Source organism: Meles meles, chromosome 8 (assembly GCF_922984935.1).
Source record: "Meles meles chromosome 8, mMelMel3.1 paternal haplotype, whole genome shotgun sequence".
In the NCBI taxonomy this organism is placed as follows: Eukaryota; Metazoa; Chordata; class Mammalia; order Carnivora; family Mustelidae; genus Meles; species Meles meles.
The window spans coordinates 50,971,018-50,988,769 of record NC_060073.1 but is presented as its reverse complement, the minus strand read 5'-3'; the positions used below and the strand labels follow the sequence as shown (position 1 = coordinate 50,988,769).

The 17,752-nt window shown below is 39.4% G+C and overlaps 1 protein-coding gene across 1 annotated transcript in view; it reads left to right on the top strand.

The window, feature by feature from the left end:
* CTR9 (CTR9 homolog, Paf1/RNA polymerase II complex component) overlaps window positions 1-16,793 on the top strand; it is a 29,699-nt gene extending 12,906 nt beyond the window's left edge. The window contains exons 8-25 of the mRNA XM_046016704.1: window positions 1,968-2,075; window positions 2,215-2,451; window positions 2,686-2,775; window positions 2,887-3,015; window positions 3,119-3,302; window positions 5,102-5,190; window positions 5,683-5,868; window positions 5,986-6,073; window positions 6,253-6,401; window positions 7,922-8,038; window positions 8,213-8,358; window positions 9,522-9,593; window positions 10,071-10,206; window positions 10,360-10,506; window positions 10,914-11,071; window positions 12,176-12,272; window positions 12,905-13,017; window positions 15,704-16,793. Coding sequence (XP_045872660.1) covers window positions 1,968-2,075; window positions 2,215-2,451; window positions 2,686-2,775; window positions 2,887-3,015; window positions 3,119-3,302; window positions 5,102-5,190; window positions 5,683-5,868; window positions 5,986-6,073; window positions 6,253-6,401; window positions 7,922-8,038; window positions 8,213-8,358; window positions 9,522-9,593; window positions 10,071-10,206; window positions 10,360-10,506; window positions 10,914-11,071; window positions 12,176-12,272; window positions 12,905-13,017; window positions 15,704-16,136 — 2,679 coding nt within the window. The 3' untranslated portion in view covers window positions 16,137-16,793. The remainder of the gene's footprint in view (window positions 1-1,967; window positions 2,076-2,214; window positions 2,452-2,685; window positions 2,776-2,886; window positions 3,016-3,118; window positions 3,303-5,101; window positions 5,191-5,682; window positions 5,869-5,985; window positions 6,074-6,252; window positions 6,402-7,921; window positions 8,039-8,212; window positions 8,359-9,521; window positions 9,594-10,070; window positions 10,207-10,359; window positions 10,507-10,913; window positions 11,072-12,175; window positions 12,273-12,904; window positions 13,018-15,703) is intronic.
* The last annotated feature ends 959 nt before the right edge of the window (window positions 16,794-17,752 follow it).

The following is a 17,752-nucleotide window of genomic DNA, read 5'->3' as shown; positions in this document are numbered from 1 at the left end:
AGAGAAAGCATAAGAGGGGGGAGGGTCAGAGGAAGAAACAGACTTCCCGCTGAGCGGGAAACCTGATGTGGGACTCCATCTTGGGACTCCAGGATCATGACCTGAGCCAAGGGCAGATGCTTAACCAACTGGGCTACCCAGGCACACAAAGCCTTACTTTTTAACACGTTCAAAACCTTTTAGATTGTGTACATGAAGTATATAAATCAAGCCAATCTGTTAGACTGTTACTGAATACCTGTTATCATCTTGCACTGAATATATGTCCTAAAGGTTTAGAGCATGCTTACATATGTTTTCTTCATCTGTCATTAGGGCAGCCCTAAGGAGGTGGGCAGCCTATTTCTATTTCCCTTTCTATGGATAAGAAAATTGAGATTCAGCAAAGTTAAGTAACATCACTTGCCAAAATTCACTCAGTTAGCAGGTAGTATAGTTGAGATGTAGTATTTTAATTAACTGACCACCGCACTACATCGTCTCCCCTGTAGAAGAAACATTTAGCTGGGAAGAAAAGGTATTACTAATATCCAGACACTTCAGTAAGTAGTGAAGTGGGATTAGAGATGGGAACTATGGTAACTTCTGGAACAAGTAACACAGAATTCCAGAAAGAACCGAGAATTGAGCTTGGTTTTTTGACCAGAAAGAGAAGCAGCTAGAATGCAGAGGCAACTGGGGACAAAAATTGGGGCATGAGGGGGAGCCAAAGAGATGTGAATAAGGATTTTAAAATGGAATGTAATCTCTAATACATTTTATGTTAAATTTCGAAATGGAATCATTTTATTCCCTAAGAGATATATCATGAGTCAAAGAATAATAAAAATAGAAAAATTATATTCCAAATCCAACATTTGACCATTACCTTCATCCCAGGGAACAATATATAAATTTAGCTAAAAGGCTTTGCAACGTAATTCCGGGAATAGAGTTTGAATCACTTGGTTGAAATTCAGGTATCATCATTTTATTGTTTTATGGCTTTGGGCAAATAATTCCCCTAAATTTTAATTTCCTTACTTGTAAAACAGTAATAAAACCTATTTTACAGGATTTGAGGAGTAGCAGTTAGGATTAAATATCATGTGCATATTAAATACTTATCTAATGGAAAACAGTTACTGTTAAAAACAGCAATCACATTATTATTCCTAATATTTAAAAATTATTTTAAAAATATTTTTTAAAAAAAGCTGAAACTAACTATTGACCTAACAAAGGCTTTCCAGACCAGATTACTAGTTATTTTCTCATAGGGATAAAATGTATCCCTATTAAAACAAGAAAGATGTTTCCTGCCCCCTGATGTATGAACTCTGACTTCGATACTGTTAGGAGATTAGCTCTATAATTAAAATTAAGTCAGGTCTAATGGGAAAGTCATGACCCATGCATTCGAAGACAGCTGAATTCAAATCCAGTCACTTAAGCTTGCTACCCTTATGTGTTAGAACATTTCCTTGGAGTCAGAAAAAAATCCATATTCTAGCTTTTCCACCTTAGGCAACACACTTTATTTCTTTAAGCCTCTATTTCCCCATCAGTAAAATGGTAATAATGATACTCTTTGCAGGGTTTTTGACTGAGGCTAGAAGAATTTTAAGTATCATACCTACCTCAGTGCCTAGTGTATAATAGTTCTCAATGAATTGTAACTGCTTCCTTTACTAGTAATAAGAGACTTAACCTCTCTCAGGTTTTCTCATCACAGAAATAGGGCTGATACCTCAAAGGATTGTTGCGGGATTAAATAAAGTAATAGATGTGATGGATAGATGTTAACTTCTAGGTAAGTGAATTTATCTGCAAGGAGAATGAGAAAACTGATTTGTAATTCTAGATACGGCACTGTTATTGGTAATTCAGTGAACACATTTTAAAAATGAAACTTGAGGAAGTCTTATGTTTGAGATTGTTCGAGTTGTTTGAATTGACTCAGTTGATTTCTGGATCTCATTGTTCAGGATTATAGCAAAGTCCAACACTTGGCTCTCCATGCATTCCATAATACAGAAGTGGAGGCTATGCAAGCAGAAAGTTGTTATCAGCTGGCTAGATCATTCCATGTTCAGGTAAGATCATTTTAAACCTTCTCTAAATATCTAATTCTGTTATTTCATAGTGTTTCAAGTCTTTTAAAAACCTTTCTACATGGAAAAGAAGATAAACTTCTGTACATACTGTTGGTCTTGTTTAATTTTCATTTTTTAGGAAGATTATGACCAAGCTTTCCAGTACTACTATCAAGCCACACAGTTTGCTTCATCCTCTTTTGTGCTGCCATTTTTTGGGTTGGGACAAATGTACATTTATCGAGGTGACAAAGAAAATGCATCTCAGTGCTTTGAGAAAGTTTTGAAAGCTTATCCTAATAATTATGAAACTATGAAAATTCTTGGCTCGCTATATGCTGCCTCAGAAGATCAAGAAAAACGAGATATTGCCAAGGTACTTTTAAAAAATTGTAGCTATTTTCTCATAATTATCATTAGACTGTCATGCTTCATTCTTGTTATTGCTAGTAGAAATATGATGGAAGCAGTTTTGTTAGCCGAGCTTGTTCCAGTTGAAATAACGAACAGTTAACGTATTAAACAAGGTAGAGTAGCTACCACTTTTTACTTTGACAGCCTATAGTTGCTGAATTAATCCTACTTCAGCTTATGACCTCTTTTATCCCAGGGCCATTTGAAGAAGGTCACAGAACAGTATCCTGATGACGTTGAAGCTTGGATTGAATTGGCACAAATCTTAGAACAGACTGACATACAGGTATTTTAGCAGTGTTTTTCGTCTCCTACAAATGTGTTTTTGAAAGCATGGTGTAGTGTTTCTCCCTTTCATTTTCACTTATACCTTATTGTCTCCACCATGATAATACAGGGTGCCCTTTCAGCCTATGGAACAGCTACACGGATCCTTCAGGAGAAAGTGCAGGCTGATGTGCCGCCAGAGATTCTGAATAATGTGGGTGCCCTCCATTTTAGACTTGGAAATCTAGGGGAGGCAAAGGTAGGAAACTGGAAATAACTCCCTTCTTACACACTGTCAAGTTGAATGCACACTTTTCAGATGCATCAACTGTCTTTTAACATGTAATTTTCTTTTCTTATAGAAATATTTTTTGGCCTCATTGGATCGCGCAAAGGCAGAAGCTGAGCATGATGAACATTATTATAATGCCATTTCTGTTACAACATCATACAATTTAGCCAGGCTGTATGAGGCAATGTGTGAATTCCATGAAGCAGAAAAACTATATAAAAACATCTTACGGGAACATCCTAATTATGTTGACTGTAAGAATTGTAAACTTCTGCTTCTTTTTTTTTTTAAGGTTAAATTTATTCATTTGACAGAGCGCGCAAGCAGGGGGAGTGGCAGACAGGGGAAGAAGGAGAAACAGGCTCCCTCCTTAGGGCTTGCTTAATCATAGGACCCTGGGATCATGACCTGAGCTGAAGGCAGATGCTTAACCAGTTGAGCCACCCACGCACCGAAGAACTGTAAACTGTTTTTATAAATTAAAATTCCCACACCAGCAGCAAAAATTCAGCCTGAAAAAAAATCTTTCTCAGAACCAATAGTAAAAAAATGTGAAGGTTATAACATCCCCTTTTCCTTCAAGGCAAATTTATGGCCTTAAAAAAATAAAACAGAACAATGAAGCTTCACTTAAATTTACGCTAGAAACTAAAAGAAATAACTAAAAACCAGTTGAACCATATATTTCATAGGATAGACCATCCTTAGTGGGTCAACTACCTTTATTACACTTTGAACAACTCCTTGACTTACTTGGTGATGGATGTACCTTTATGATACTCCTGCTCTGATTTCATATTAACATTTTTGCAGTGTTTGTACTAGTAAGAATGAGCACTATTTTACTTCGAAATAATTACTATTAAAATATCCTACCTTGAGTTTTTACACACTAGACATTGTAATATTTGGAAAGTTTTAAATTAAAAATAATTTATAATACTGTACTTCCCTTAAAAGAACTTAAAGCTATGATATTTTGACTGGTTAAATCAGGAGCTATTAACTTGGCCCTGATCATGCTATTATGAATGCAAAAGTGATTTAAAACAAGTAAGATTTTAATTGAATGCCAGGCTGAACTTGAATTGGTTTGATAGGCAATAGTAAACCATTGCTAGTTGGCCTGAGGACATTGACATTTTCTGGAGAAAGTAACAACTTACATTTGTGTGACACTTTCTTAGAGTTCTTTAAGTGGTAGCCCGCGGTTAAAGCTCAGATTTTCTAACTAGTAATCCCTAGTAGTCCATGCTTTTGCTGTTTTGCCATAAGACAAGCAGCTTTTTATTTTTTTATTTTTTTATTTTTTTTAAAGATTTTATTTATTTATTTGACAGAGAGAGATCACAAGTAGGCAGAGAGGCAAGCAGAGAGAGAGAGGAGGAGGAAGCAGGCTCCCTGCCGAGGAGAGAGCCCAGTGCGGGACTTGATCCCAGGACCCTGAGATCATGACCTGAGCCAAAGGCAGTGGCTTAACCCACTGAGCCACCCAGGCGCCCATGACAAACAGCTTTTTAAGAAAAAGTGACAGTGCCATGCATCAGAGACTAACTGGAAAAAAAAGTGCTCCAAGCTTTTTAAATAACTTTGGTGTAGATTAGGACTTGGAGTAGAGTGCTAGCATTAGGAATAGAGTGGGAGAGATAAATCTGAGATTTCAAACAGTGAGACTTGATGGTCACAGAGTTGCTCCTTAACTTGTTAGATTATTAATTAGTTTTATTGGTGCTCAATATTTTTTCATCTGTAGGATTTCTGTTCATTCTATGAATGTATTAACGAAATATAATCATTTCAAAAGTGTGACTTTAAAATAATGATCTTTTATAGTTAATATTTTTTTTAAGATTTTATTTATTTGACAGAGAGAGGGAGATCACAAGTAGGCAAAGAGACAGGCAGAGAGAGAGGGGAAAGCAGGCTCCCTGCTGAGCAGAGAGCCCAATTTGGGGCTCGATCCCAGACCCTGGGATCATGACCTAAGCTAAAGGCAGAGGCTCTAAAATAGCTAATATTTTAAATGTAAAAACTTTTAAATGTATATTTTCAGGCTATCTGCGCCTAGGAGCCATGGCCAGAGATAAAGGAAATTTTTATGAGGCTTCAGATTGGTTTAAGGAAGCTCTTCAAATTAATCAGGTTGGTAGTATTAACTCCTAGGTTTGAAAAACAATTTTCTCACCTTTTTCTCCCTAGTAAATCAGTTTTTCATTTTAATGTCTATCATATTTCTAATGTCTTGACATCTCCCTGTTTTATTTTTACTTGCTAAAGATACTAGAGAGTAGAAGTCACCTAAACTTTTTTTGTAATTGTAGCCCACAGAAATAGCCTTTACATCATAGCCTAGTACACACGTGTGCATACAAAAACTAAAATGTGAGTTTTGCAAATCTTTTTATGATGTTGCCACGTGCAGTACACTGATGACCTACCTATATTCCATTCTGTTGCATTTCTCATGCTGATAATTACACACTAGATTGATTTTACAATTCATTAGTCCATCTCCATTCTCAATTTTGTAAATGTAGCTTGTAAACCTCTTCAGTAATCAGCTGTCATGGAAAGGTGATTGATGTCTCTGAATTCAAATTACAGATTTTGATTCTTTACACATGTGTGTTTTAGGACCATCCAGATGCTTGGTCTTTGATTGGTAATCTTCATTTAGCAAAACAAGAATGGGGTCCAGGACAGAAGAAATTTGAGAGGATATTAAAACAACCATCTACACAGAGTGATACTTATTCTATGCTGGCCCTTGGCAATGTCTGGCTCCAGACTTTGCATCAGCCCACCCGAGATCGAGAAAAGGTAATTTCTTTTTGTCTCTTCATTTTTTTTTTTTTTTTTCTGTTTCGTTCCTTTAAAACAAAACTGACACTTGATTCCTATTTGAATTTTGTTTATAATGTTTATTTCTTTTTGTAGGAAAAGCGTCATCAAGATCGTGCTCTGGCCATCTATAAACAAGTACTCAGAAATGATGCAAAGAATCTGTATGCTGCTAATGGCATAGGTGATTATAAGACATGGGGGTCTGTAGTGATCTGTGAAATAAGTGCTTTCAAAGGAGTGTTTATAGATCATAATTTCTCCCTAAATGTAATAAATGTGGTTGTTTTAAAATAGGACCTTCAGTTGTTTTTCTGGCTCCAATTAGAAAATTCTTAAATGTGAGCCTTTTTATAATTTTAGGAGCTGTTTTGGCCCACAAAGGATATTTTCGTGAAGCTCGTGATGTATTTGCCCAAGTAAGAGAAGCAACAGCAGATATAAGTGATGTGTGGTTGAACCTAGCACACATCTACGTGGAACAGAAGCAGTATATCAGTGCTGTTCAGATGGTAATAGTTTATCATTCAAGATATTTCTATATTGTGTTCATTGTTGAGCAAATGTTTTCTTAACCATTCTGACCCTGTTGTGGAGCTGTGTGCTGTCTCATGTGATATGTCTATTCGGAGACTTAACAATCATACAATGTTAAGGCCAGTCTTTGGTGTCCAGACAGAGATATGAATCCTAGTTCCATCCCTAATCACATGCCTTGGGCAAAGGACATCCTCTCTGAGCCAGTTTCCCCATTTATAAAATGGGGCTCATGTACCTTAAATTCACAGAACTGTATGAGGATCTAGTATGAAGAGTAGTAGATAACGTACTTGGCACTAACATGCCTAGTATATCAGTAAGTACCCAAAAGATAGGAGGGTTTAATATTTGCTTGTTTTACACTCTTCTTTCTCATGGGAGAAATTGAGTTTCAGAAAGGTTAAAAGACATTTTAGAAAGAAAGAAAAACCCCATGGGGATTAGTTTTCGTCACTATGAAATTCTGTTAGGGTTTTCATATTTGTGGAGTGCTTGAGCTTGAAGTAAAAGAGTCATATTTAGCATCTAGGGGTGTGTGGTTGGCTGGGTAGATAGAGCATATGACTCTGGATCCCAGGGTCATGGGTTTAAAATCTTTAAAAATATATATATTTAGCATCTATAGCATATTAAAAAGTAAAAGAATTCTTAGGCTCTATGGGAAATAGTATGGTTAGAAAAAACAAGGTTCTTACCAGAGATAGAAGGCAAGTGCAGTCAAGCTCCTGGAAGTGGTTAACCTTTTTTCTAAGAAGGTTGATTATTATCAAATTCAGAAAGTTTGAAGGCACTAGTCACAAAGATTTATGGACTCCAGACTGCATATGGTAGTCTCAGAGGTGGTGTTTTTGAAGGTGGGCCTTCCTGATCTGCAGAATGATAATGTTGCCTTTTAAAAATGCAAATTAATTACTAGGGATATTCAAGGGGAAGCTCTCTAACCACCTTCTATGAAGAAGATCTAACGTATGACAGGATATGTTCCATGGTCAAAAAGTGAAGTGTTCATGGCAAAGTTGACACCAGTATTGTTATATATTGGTTTTATCAAGAAGTTAACAACCAGAACTGTGAGTCTTCACTTGCTCATTGCCAGTAGGTTCCATCGATCCTAAGGAAAGGTGGTAGTATAACCCAAAGGGACCAGGTGTGTAACTTTTAATAAGTTGTCAACTGATTCTAGATAGTGTTACTAGAGATATGAAAAAGGCCGTCCAGTCTATTTGTCCTTTCAGTGTTGGTCCGAGTTTCAAATGGAAAAACTATTTTGAGTATCTAGTTGTGGGGTTTTTTTTTTTTTTTTCATCAGGTTTTCATGTTGTGAAAATCTGTGCTGGTGGATGTCAAAAATTATTCTCAAATTTTCTTTAAAATTAACTACTCAAAAGGTAAAACACCCTTTCACATAGCTTTAAAATCACCTGAAATCTTGTTATATGATGACGTTATTTAACCCTTCTTGTATTTTAACTAACTTTTCCTTTTGTTACAGTATGAAAACTGCCTCAGAAAGTTCTATAAGCACCAGAACACTGAAGTTGTGCTGTATTTGGCCCGGGCCCTCTTCAAGTGTGGCAAGTTACAGGAGTGCAAACAGACTTTGCTGAAGGTAAAAAGGAAAACTCATTATTCTCATTTAGTTCTGTGCTGCATTGTGGTTTTTTTAAATTGTATTTTATGCACATTCATATATATATATATATATATAAAACACCCTATTTGGCTAAAATCCTTTTCACATCATTCAATCATATGAAGTATTTGCTTTGTTTCTTATTTATAGGCTAGACATGTGGCCCCCAGTGATACAGTACTTATGTTTAATGTGGCCTTGGTCCTGCAAAGGTTAGCTACCTCTGTTCTGAAAGATGAAAAGAGTAATCTGAAGGAAGTACTTAATGCTGTGAAAGAACTGGAGCTTGCACATAGGTAAAGAATTTTGTAGAAACGACTTTTTAAATGCTTTGTTTCTTTAAATCCATTTGTTTTGGGACACCTGGGTGGCTTGGTCAGTTAAGCGTCTGCCTTTCGGCTCAAGACCAAGTCCCACATCCAGCTCCTTGTTCAGCAGGGAGCCTGCTTCTCCCTCTGCCTGCCGCTCCCCCTGCTTGTGCTCTCTCTCTGGCCAATAAATAAATAAAGTCATAAATCAGTCAGTCTGTCCATCCATCTCAAAAGGTGCTGAGAAACACTTCGTCAAAAGAATCATTTTCTATTTAGAAGCATTCTAGTGATTTTTTAAGCCAAAGCAGACAGTTGCCACCAGGTGGCGCCAAACTGCGGCCAGGTTCCTGCCAGATTTGAATCATGTAGCCTCCCCTAGAACTGGCTTTGCAAGCTTGCCCTAGACTTTTATTAATCTGACAATAAAATGACCCTGAAGTTTACACACGTGAAATTTTTAGGCTTCACTTAGTGGTTTTTCTACTCATACTGGTATGTCTTTCATGAGATATGAATTTTCATTGGGCTAAGATTATTAAGGCCTATCCTCTTAAATATTGATTAGGTTTATTGAACTTAGCTCAAAATTTATGTACCGGTACATAGGATTTATTTGGTAATTCAGTTAGTGGTAAAATCAAAGCCTGACATCTTTTCAGGTTTTGTCCAACCTTATTTAAATTCATATATAGGCATTTCTTGCCTTGCCTGATACATTGATTATGTTTTCATGGCCTGCATCTCCTAATCTCCATGCTGACGTATTTAGTAAATGTGGTGTTTAGTAAATATTTGTTGCTTGAGGTGACTTTTGGTTATTTATGGGTTTACCAATAATATTAAATATGACTACTTAACTTCATGAACTTGTATTTTATTAAACATATTGAGTGTTATATTGATGAGAGTCTTTTTTAAGTGAGTTTCATATATAATTTCATTGAGATGATAGCCTTTCATGTATCAAACAGGTTGGTGTAAGTCAGTAAACTTGTTTGTAAACATGTAAACCTATTCTCAGGGGACGCCTGGGTGGCTCATTTGGTTAAACCTATTCTCAGACTATTTTTGTAGAACAGATTAAAATGTAAAGAGCCTTTCCTTAGAAATTTTTTAAGTGAATTATTGTATTTTCTCATTCCATTTAGATACTTCAGTTACTTGAGTAAAGTGGGAGACAAAATGAGATTCGATTTGGCCCTTGCTGCTACAGAAGCCAGGTAATGTTACTATTTCTGGAAGGTGACTTTGGGTGGTGGGAGGCAGTGATACCAGTGTGCTCTGGGTGGCCTTCCAGGGGTCAGTCTTTCCCACTCCTCTGTGGGGCTCCCCAGCCTGGGTCAAGGCTTTTTCCTAAGGGTCCTTTCAGGGAATATGACAAAGTCAATTTAGTAAAGTATTTAAGTTGTGTGGAGAAAATACTTTTCTGTCTTGACTCTTTGAGTCACGTGTGAAGATAATGTTGAAAATCTTTACATTTGTGCTTGGAGAGGACGCTTATACTTTGGAAAGTTACTGTAGTTGACTGTCTTGACTTAGAAACTAAGTTAATTTTATTGATTAAAATATCCCTTAGATATCAGCTAAGAGTCCTGCTTCAGACTTTTTAGTTTGTGTAAGGAAAAGAGATGCTCCGAGTTTCTGAGCAAAAAGTGTGTTAACTGCATTCATGTCTCTCTGAATCTGAAATTTTGTAGGCAGTGCTCTGACTTACTGAGCCAGGCCCAGTACCATGTGGCCCGGGCACGTAAACAAGATGAAGAGGAAAGGGAGTTACGGGCCAAACAAGAGCAAGAAAAGGAACTGTTAAGGCAGAAACTTCTTAAAGAACAGGTATTTATTGTGTTTGCAGTTATACTAGAACTTAAGAATTATGTGCATACGTACATCTTGCATGTTCAAAAAGAAGTCCTTCTGATGGTCATCAGGATGTTTTTTTCAACATAACATTTGATGCAGTGTTTTCCTACTCTTTTTCCCTCACAGGAAGAGAAACGTCTCAGAGAAAAGGAAGAGCAAAAGAAACTTTTGGAGCAGCGGGCCCAGTATGTGGAGAAGACCAAAAATATTCTTATGTTTACTGGAGAGACCGAAGCAACAAAAGAAAAGAAAAGAGGTGGCGGTGGTGGAAGGGTAAGGCGGCACTCCTGCTAAGACGGATGGCCGCAGGTCTGGCACTTGACTCCCAGAAGAGAATATCGTTGGCTGTATTTACTCAGTGTTCAGTTCTTAAGTTTGACTTCCTTCTTTGCTAAGAGACCGTCTTCCAACACAGTGCTTTCAGTGGTAGCCAGTACTTAAAAATGCATTCCAGTGTTAGTCCAGCACACTGTACCTTGTAGTGACCTAAGTAGTTGATGATTTTTGACATCTGAGCAATTCGTCCTAATTAGAAGTCTTTAACATTGGGCCTCATCAAGCACCCCTTCCTTGCAACTGGATAAAAAAAAAAAGGTCCTTTGTTTGTCAGATGACTGATAGGATCTGGCCTCATTCCACCAGCCAGGAGAGAACTGATTGTAGTCTTGTTTGGATTTCAGCGTTCTAAAAAGGGAGGAGAGTTTGATGAATTTGTCAATGATGATACCGACGATGACCTGCCTATATCCAAAAAGAAGAAGAGAAGAAAGGGCAGTGGTAGTGAGCAAGAAGGCGAAGAAGAGGAGGGTGGTGAGAGAAAGAAGAAAAAGAGGAGAAGGTATTAATCAGGGTGTTGTGAATAGCCTCATAAAGGTGACAGATGACCTCTCACCTGAATCTTTCTTGTGTTAGAATTTGTGAAACCTGGTGATCACTTGATCCACCCAGACCTTAAAGCCTTTTGTTCCCCACTTCCTATTTTAATCATAATAATCCTAAGATAGACCCCATCAGCAAAGCCCCTGAGTACTTGGAATTGCCACACATCTCCACAGCTTTCCTGTGAGAGCTGCAAGTTAGTTATACTGCCTCTCTTACGTCTTCAAAATTGTAATATTTATGGGGAAATGTATGCTATGTAGAATGAGAACTGGGTATATCCACCCTACCTGTCCACGTGCAATCTTAGGAAATGCACTGAGTCTCAGTTTCCTTTGTGTAAAATGGTAATGATGCCCACCTCAAGTTTTGCTAGATATATAAAGTGTGAATTAATGTAAAAGAAGGGCCTTTGAATCTTCCCGGTGCCATTTGCGGTTAAGATAAGTGGTACCCTTCCCATCCCTCCCCTGGAGGTGCCCCTGAGCTGTCCTGTTCCTCTCTCATGGTGCTCCCCTGTCCAGGAACCTCCAGTTGGCTGTACATGCTATGTATTCTTAAAAATACATTCTTTCCCTGAAGTTAGCGAGACGTGTTCTCTCAGCCCTTCACTACCTGTACTTGGGGAAGAACCTAATGAATTCATCCAGACACAGACCTATGGAATGGAAGCTATGATAGGGCCTCAGTAGGCCCAGAATGAGTAACTGGGAAGGAAGGAAGAGGAGAGGAAAGATGTAAGATCTGGAGCCTGGGTCTTTCATCACATCTTCTGTCGCCCCACCAAGTACAAGAGTCAAGGTTATCTTAGATTAATAGGAGGACTCGACAGAGACGTGATTATTTGGTAGACATCACATAAATTCATGGTTTTTGCAGACTCCTGAGCTGTGTACAGCAATTGTAAATAATGGCCTCTGCCCTCGAGGAAGGATAGTGTGGTTGAGGGAGCACGTGTAGAGAGTAGTATTCAGAATGAGTACGTGGCGATGACAAAGTAGTCTTAGACTTTCTAGCGATGAGTGAATCTTGACAGACTTTCTCTCGATGTCCGCTATATAAGACCTCCGAAGGGAGAAGAAGGATCCGACGATGATGAAACCGAAAATGGCCCCAAACCGAAAAAGCGCCGTCCCCCAAGAGCAGAGAAGAAGAAGGCTGTAAGTTTCTAACACTGTGGTTTTCATCCCCGTTGTCGGCAGGAAGGGTCGCACTGCACCAGAATACATTCTTTCCTTACAGTTTCTTCAAGCAGAAATGCTTCTTTTTGAAGTGTAATGGCTGCTATTTGTTTTGTTTTGTTTTTATTTTTTTTATAAACATATAATGTATTATTAGCCCCAGGGGTACAGGTCTGTGAATCATTAGGCTTACACACTTCACAGCACTCACCACAGCACATACCCTCCCCATCGTCCTTAACTCCACCACCCTCTCCCTAACCCCCTACCCCCAGTCCCCCTCAGTTTGTTTTGTCACATTAAGAGTCTCTTATGGTTTGTCTCCCTCACGATCCCATCTTGTTTCATTTATTCTTATCCTACCCCCCAAACCCCCCACATTGCATCTCCATTTCCTCATATCAGGGAGATCACATGAGAGTTGTCTTTCTCTGATTGACTTATTTCGCTAAGCATAATACCCTTTAGTTCCATCCACGTGTCACAAATGACAAGATTTCATTGCTGTTTGGTTTTATCATTACACTGCAAACTTAGTTTAACAAGACATCCTAATGTAATGTAACCTAAGAGTCTTATATAATCTGTTATGTTTGGTCTTCTTTCTTTAGCCCAAGCCAGAACGTCTGCCTCCTTCAATGAAGGGCAAAATAAAATCGAAAGCCATAATATCGTCAAGTGATGATTCTTCAGACGAAGATAAACTTAAAATTGCTGATGAAGGGTAGGAATTGTTCCTTAGTGTATTCTCCTAATGAAAGATAAGAGTGGTCACTGTGCCAAAATGTTTTCTCTCCAGCTTCTTAGAATTTTCTGTCAAAGCTGGCAGAAACCTCAGCACACATCTTAATCTAACCCTGTCATTTTTGTCCTGTCACATGTTTGTCCCTCAGAGAAGAAAACCTATTTTGAGATCTTATTTCTCCATGGATATTAGCTGAAATTTCCTGGATGACCTCCTTCTGTTTTTTTTAATAGTGAAATTTTATAATTTACTATTACTATTTTTTGCTGTTTTATTTTATTTTTTTATTTGAATTTTAGGCAGTTAAAATCCAGTGGACTATTGGTTTCTGGTGTAGAATTCAGCGGTTCATCACTTAGGTACAACACCCAGTGCTCATCGGAAATGCCCTCCTTAATGCCCATCACCCTTCTAGCTCATCCCCACCCACATCCCTCCATCAACCCTCCGTTTGTTCTCTGTTATTAAGAGTCTCTTACGGCTTGTTTCCCTCTCCTTTTTTCTTTTCCCCCTTCCCATATGTTCATCTCTTTTCCTTCTTAAATTACACATACGAGTGAGATCATATGGTATTTGTCTTTCTCTGACTGACTTACTTTACTTAGCTTAATACATTCTAGCTCTGGATGGCATCCTTCTAAATGAAATATATCGCTTTGCTACACTACCAGGCCAGCTAAAACTGTTAAGAGTAGCCTGCTCCTGGCCATGTGGAGATGGGACTTTCTTGACCATTTCTTTTGTTGTCAGGCAGTGGTGACTCAGCCCTGCCAGCTCCAGGAGGGACTTTTCCTAGACCGCTTGTCCACTACTCTTCTTTAGCTCATGGCGCACCTGGAGAAGCAGTCCTTGAGTTTACTTGTCCTAAACTTGTCCCTCAATTCCCCAACTTGAATTCGCAGACGGGGACTCTGAATGCTATACGACACTATATTTCTTCTGATGGCCATCATTTCATTCATTCATTCCACAGTTACTTGAACATTCACTAAAAATTCCATGAGATAGTGTGCTGAGTGCCAGGGATACAGAGGAAAGAGTCATAGACTCTGCCCTCAAGTTTATGCTTTAGAAGCAGTGGAGAATAACAGATAAGCCAAAAACCACATTATCGTGGGATAAGTGTTATCACTTATGGTTTCGTTTATTGCTCTCCGGGGACAGTACCTACTCTGGAGTTTGAGGGAGGGATGTAGGAGATAGGCTTTGTGAAAGGAAGGCTGTTTGAGTTGAGTCTTAGTTAGCATGTTGAGGGAGCTGAGGATGCTGGCGGGGTGCTGCCCTCCTGGGTAGCGAGCTCTAGGGAACCATCTGTAAAGACCTGCAGTTCCTGTTTTCTCTGAAAATGCTGGCTGACCTACACTGTGGTTGCCTTGCCCTTTGCCCACAGTGTTACCCCAGCCAGTGGTGAGAGGCATGCACGAGCAGAGCAATGAGGTGTGTGTTTTTAGAATGGGCATTGTTAAAATGTGTAGGCAGAAGGGTTCGTGTGAGATGCTGAGCTACTGCTAAACTATATCGGAGGTCAAGACCAAGTTGATTTGAGCTGCTTGTATCAGTTAAACTTGGTCCTGACCATCACAGAGTATTTGCTTATTTGGACAGGTAGAATGATAGGAGTTGGATTGTGAGAGGCCCACTGGCCTTTAGCATATATACAGAATGAATATACAGCATCCTCCTCTCAGTCACTCTTCATGTCCACTCAGGGTGACCCGAGTTACATATTGTATGTCTAGGTTTCTTCTTTCAGATTTAAGCACAGAGAACCTTTCTTCAGTCACATGGAAATGGTTTCATTTCCAAACAGAGGAATACATTTCATCGTATTCTCCCTTCTTAGACTGAACCCTGGGGGATTTAATATTCTTTTCCTGGAATATTTGTCATGGAAACCAAAACTAAGAAGTATGCCGCAAGAGAAGTATGTCCTCCTGTACAAAGCTCTGGGCTGTAAGCACCTGTCACAGCAGTTAAGGGAATGCTCTGTGCTTCAGAGCCTCCAGGAAGCCAAGATTTCCTGGGTGCCACCACCATTCCAAGCATAGGTGCAAGTCCTTTTTCCCTTTAACCCATCAGCTGATAAGTAGGGGGGATCTCTGAGCAGAAGTAAGCAAGCTAAGAAGCCTTTTTAGCCCCGGCTGCTTCTCTGAAGTAAGTCTTGTGCTGGTGGGGGGCCCTAGTGCAGCCGCGGATCATGGATAGGAGTGGTACCTTTGCTCTTCAGGGGTCTGACAGCGAGTCCCACTCATCCAGCCTTGGGAGAGGGTTAATTGCTCGGAGTCGACAGCCAAGCAAGATCCTGGGTTTCACTTCTGCAGCTCTGAATTTGTTTATAAAAATTAATTATCCCTTTTCATAATTTTTTGTATGAAATTGAGAAGTGCTTCATTCTGATGGAGGGTGTCTGGTATTAGCCAATGAGAGTCCTCGTTTACTGTTTAAATGCTGTGTTATAATCAAAGCATCATATTCTTTTTTCCTTTTAATCCTTTTTTTAACTGTGAAATAGATCAAATTTACAAAACAGGACACAAAAAATGAACACCTGTGTAGACACCATGCAGGTCATAAATAGAACATTTTACTGCCCTGATGTTTTCAAAGCATTCTCTGCTCTTTGAGTCTCCCATGGGCCAGTCTAACCAGTGCTTGTCTTTACCAGACATCACCGCACCAGCAACAGCAACAGCAACAGCGACTCGGATGAGGGAGAGCCGCGGAAGAAGCGCGCCTCTTCGGAGAGCGATTCCGATGGGAACCAGAGCAAGTCTGGCAGCGAGGCTGGCAGTCCCCGGAGGTCCCGCAGACGGCAGTCGGATGAGGATTCAGACAGTGACCAGCCAGCCAGAAAGAGAAGGCCCTCGGGTTCGGAGCAGTCTGACAACGAGTCTGTGCAGTCCGGGAGAAGCCGCTCTGGAGGCTCAGACGTAGACTCTCGCCCCGCTTCTCCGAGCGCTGAGTCTGAGCGCGATTCCGAGAGAGGCTCTGATAATGAGGCCTCCGGCCAGGGCTCTGGAAATGAATCCGAACCGGAGGGATCCAACAATGAGGCCTCAGATCGGGGCTCAGAACATGGGTCAGATGATAGCGACTAGGTTTTATTTCACAAATAAGCTTCATCTCTGGAGGAAACTTTTTTAATATATGAAAGCTGTGATAAAAACGTTTCAGATGTTTAGTCAAACAATTGTGAAATTTTTCCTAAGGCAGTTTTTTTTTTACCCATTTGTATATTACTAAGCCCCAAGAGATACTTCTTGTGCTGGAGTCCAATATTTGAGTCTCTTGAGCAAATGAAGAACGTGACTATTCTTCATTATGGTACACTTCCACCTGTCATATGTGAAAACTGCAGTAAAAATAAACCCAGATGCTAAACCATTCCTACAGAGGTTTGACTGAAACTGCCAGACGTCTTATCATCTTGTATGTTAAGCAGCATACTGTTTTGGTTTTTATTGCAATCTTTTACCGAGTGGTGCAAGAAACTTGGTATTAATGTCTTTGTTCCATTTTAAGTTGAGATTGAGAATATTTTTATTTTCTGGGCAAAGAGATATCTACTGTATAATTGCACCAAAGTACAAGTGAAAAAGGAAGGTTTTCTTTAGTAGTGTAATGCTGCAGCCATGTAGATAAAATCATAAATATATGATTTGTTAGGTCGAATAAGATGTGGAAAAATGCTTTTCTGTTAGTAGAATGCAAAGACCTACATAAGCCACACAATAAAATTCTTTCGCCAACTTTTATGGGTAACATCGTGTCATTTGTATTTGCTCAGTACATTTGTATATGAAAATTTGGCATAAACTATGCAAATATTTGGAAGAACCTGAACTAAGCTGAAGGTTTACTGGAAACTTCTATCATTTTTTTTAAGTTTTTTTTTTTTTTTTAAGATTTTTCTTTATTTGAGAGAGCTCAAGAGGGGTGAGGGGCAGAGGGAGAAGCAGACTCCCCGCTGAGCAGGGATCCCGATGCAGAGCTAGATCCCAGGACTCTGGGATCATGTCCTGAGCTGACGGCAGATGCTTAACTGACTGAGCCACTCAGTTGCCCCTAAAGATTTTTCTTTTTTTTCCTTAACGTTTTATTTATTTGTGAGAGAGCGCACAAGCTGGGAGAGCGGCAGGTAGAGGGAGGAGCAGGCTCCCTGCCAAACAAGAAGCCGGATGTGGGACTTGATCCCAGGACCCCGGGATCATGACCTGAGCCAAAAGCCGACGCTTAACAGACTGAGCCACCCAGGCATCCCCTAAAGATTTTATTTTTAAGTAGCCTCAACCCCCCAACATGGGGCTCAGACTTACAACCCGGAGATCAAGAGTCTCATGCTCCACTGACCAAGCCAGCCAGGCGCCCTAAAACTTCTATAATTCTTTATAGATTTGTGGTGGTTTTTTTTTGTTTTGTTTTTTATTTTATTTATTTGACAGAGAGAGATCACAACTAGGCAGAGAGGCAGACAGAGAGAGAGGAGGAAGCAGGCTCCCTGCAGAGCAGAGAGCCCGATGCGGGGCTCGATCCCAGGACCCTGGGATCATGACCTGAGCCGAAGGCAGAGGCTTAACCCGCTGAGCCACCCAGGTGCCCCCTGTGGTGTTTTTTAAAGATACATACTAGTACTAATTTCATACTACTAGTTTATTTTCAATAATTCAGTGATTAATAATTTATGAATAACATTTTTATATTGCACCATAGTTTG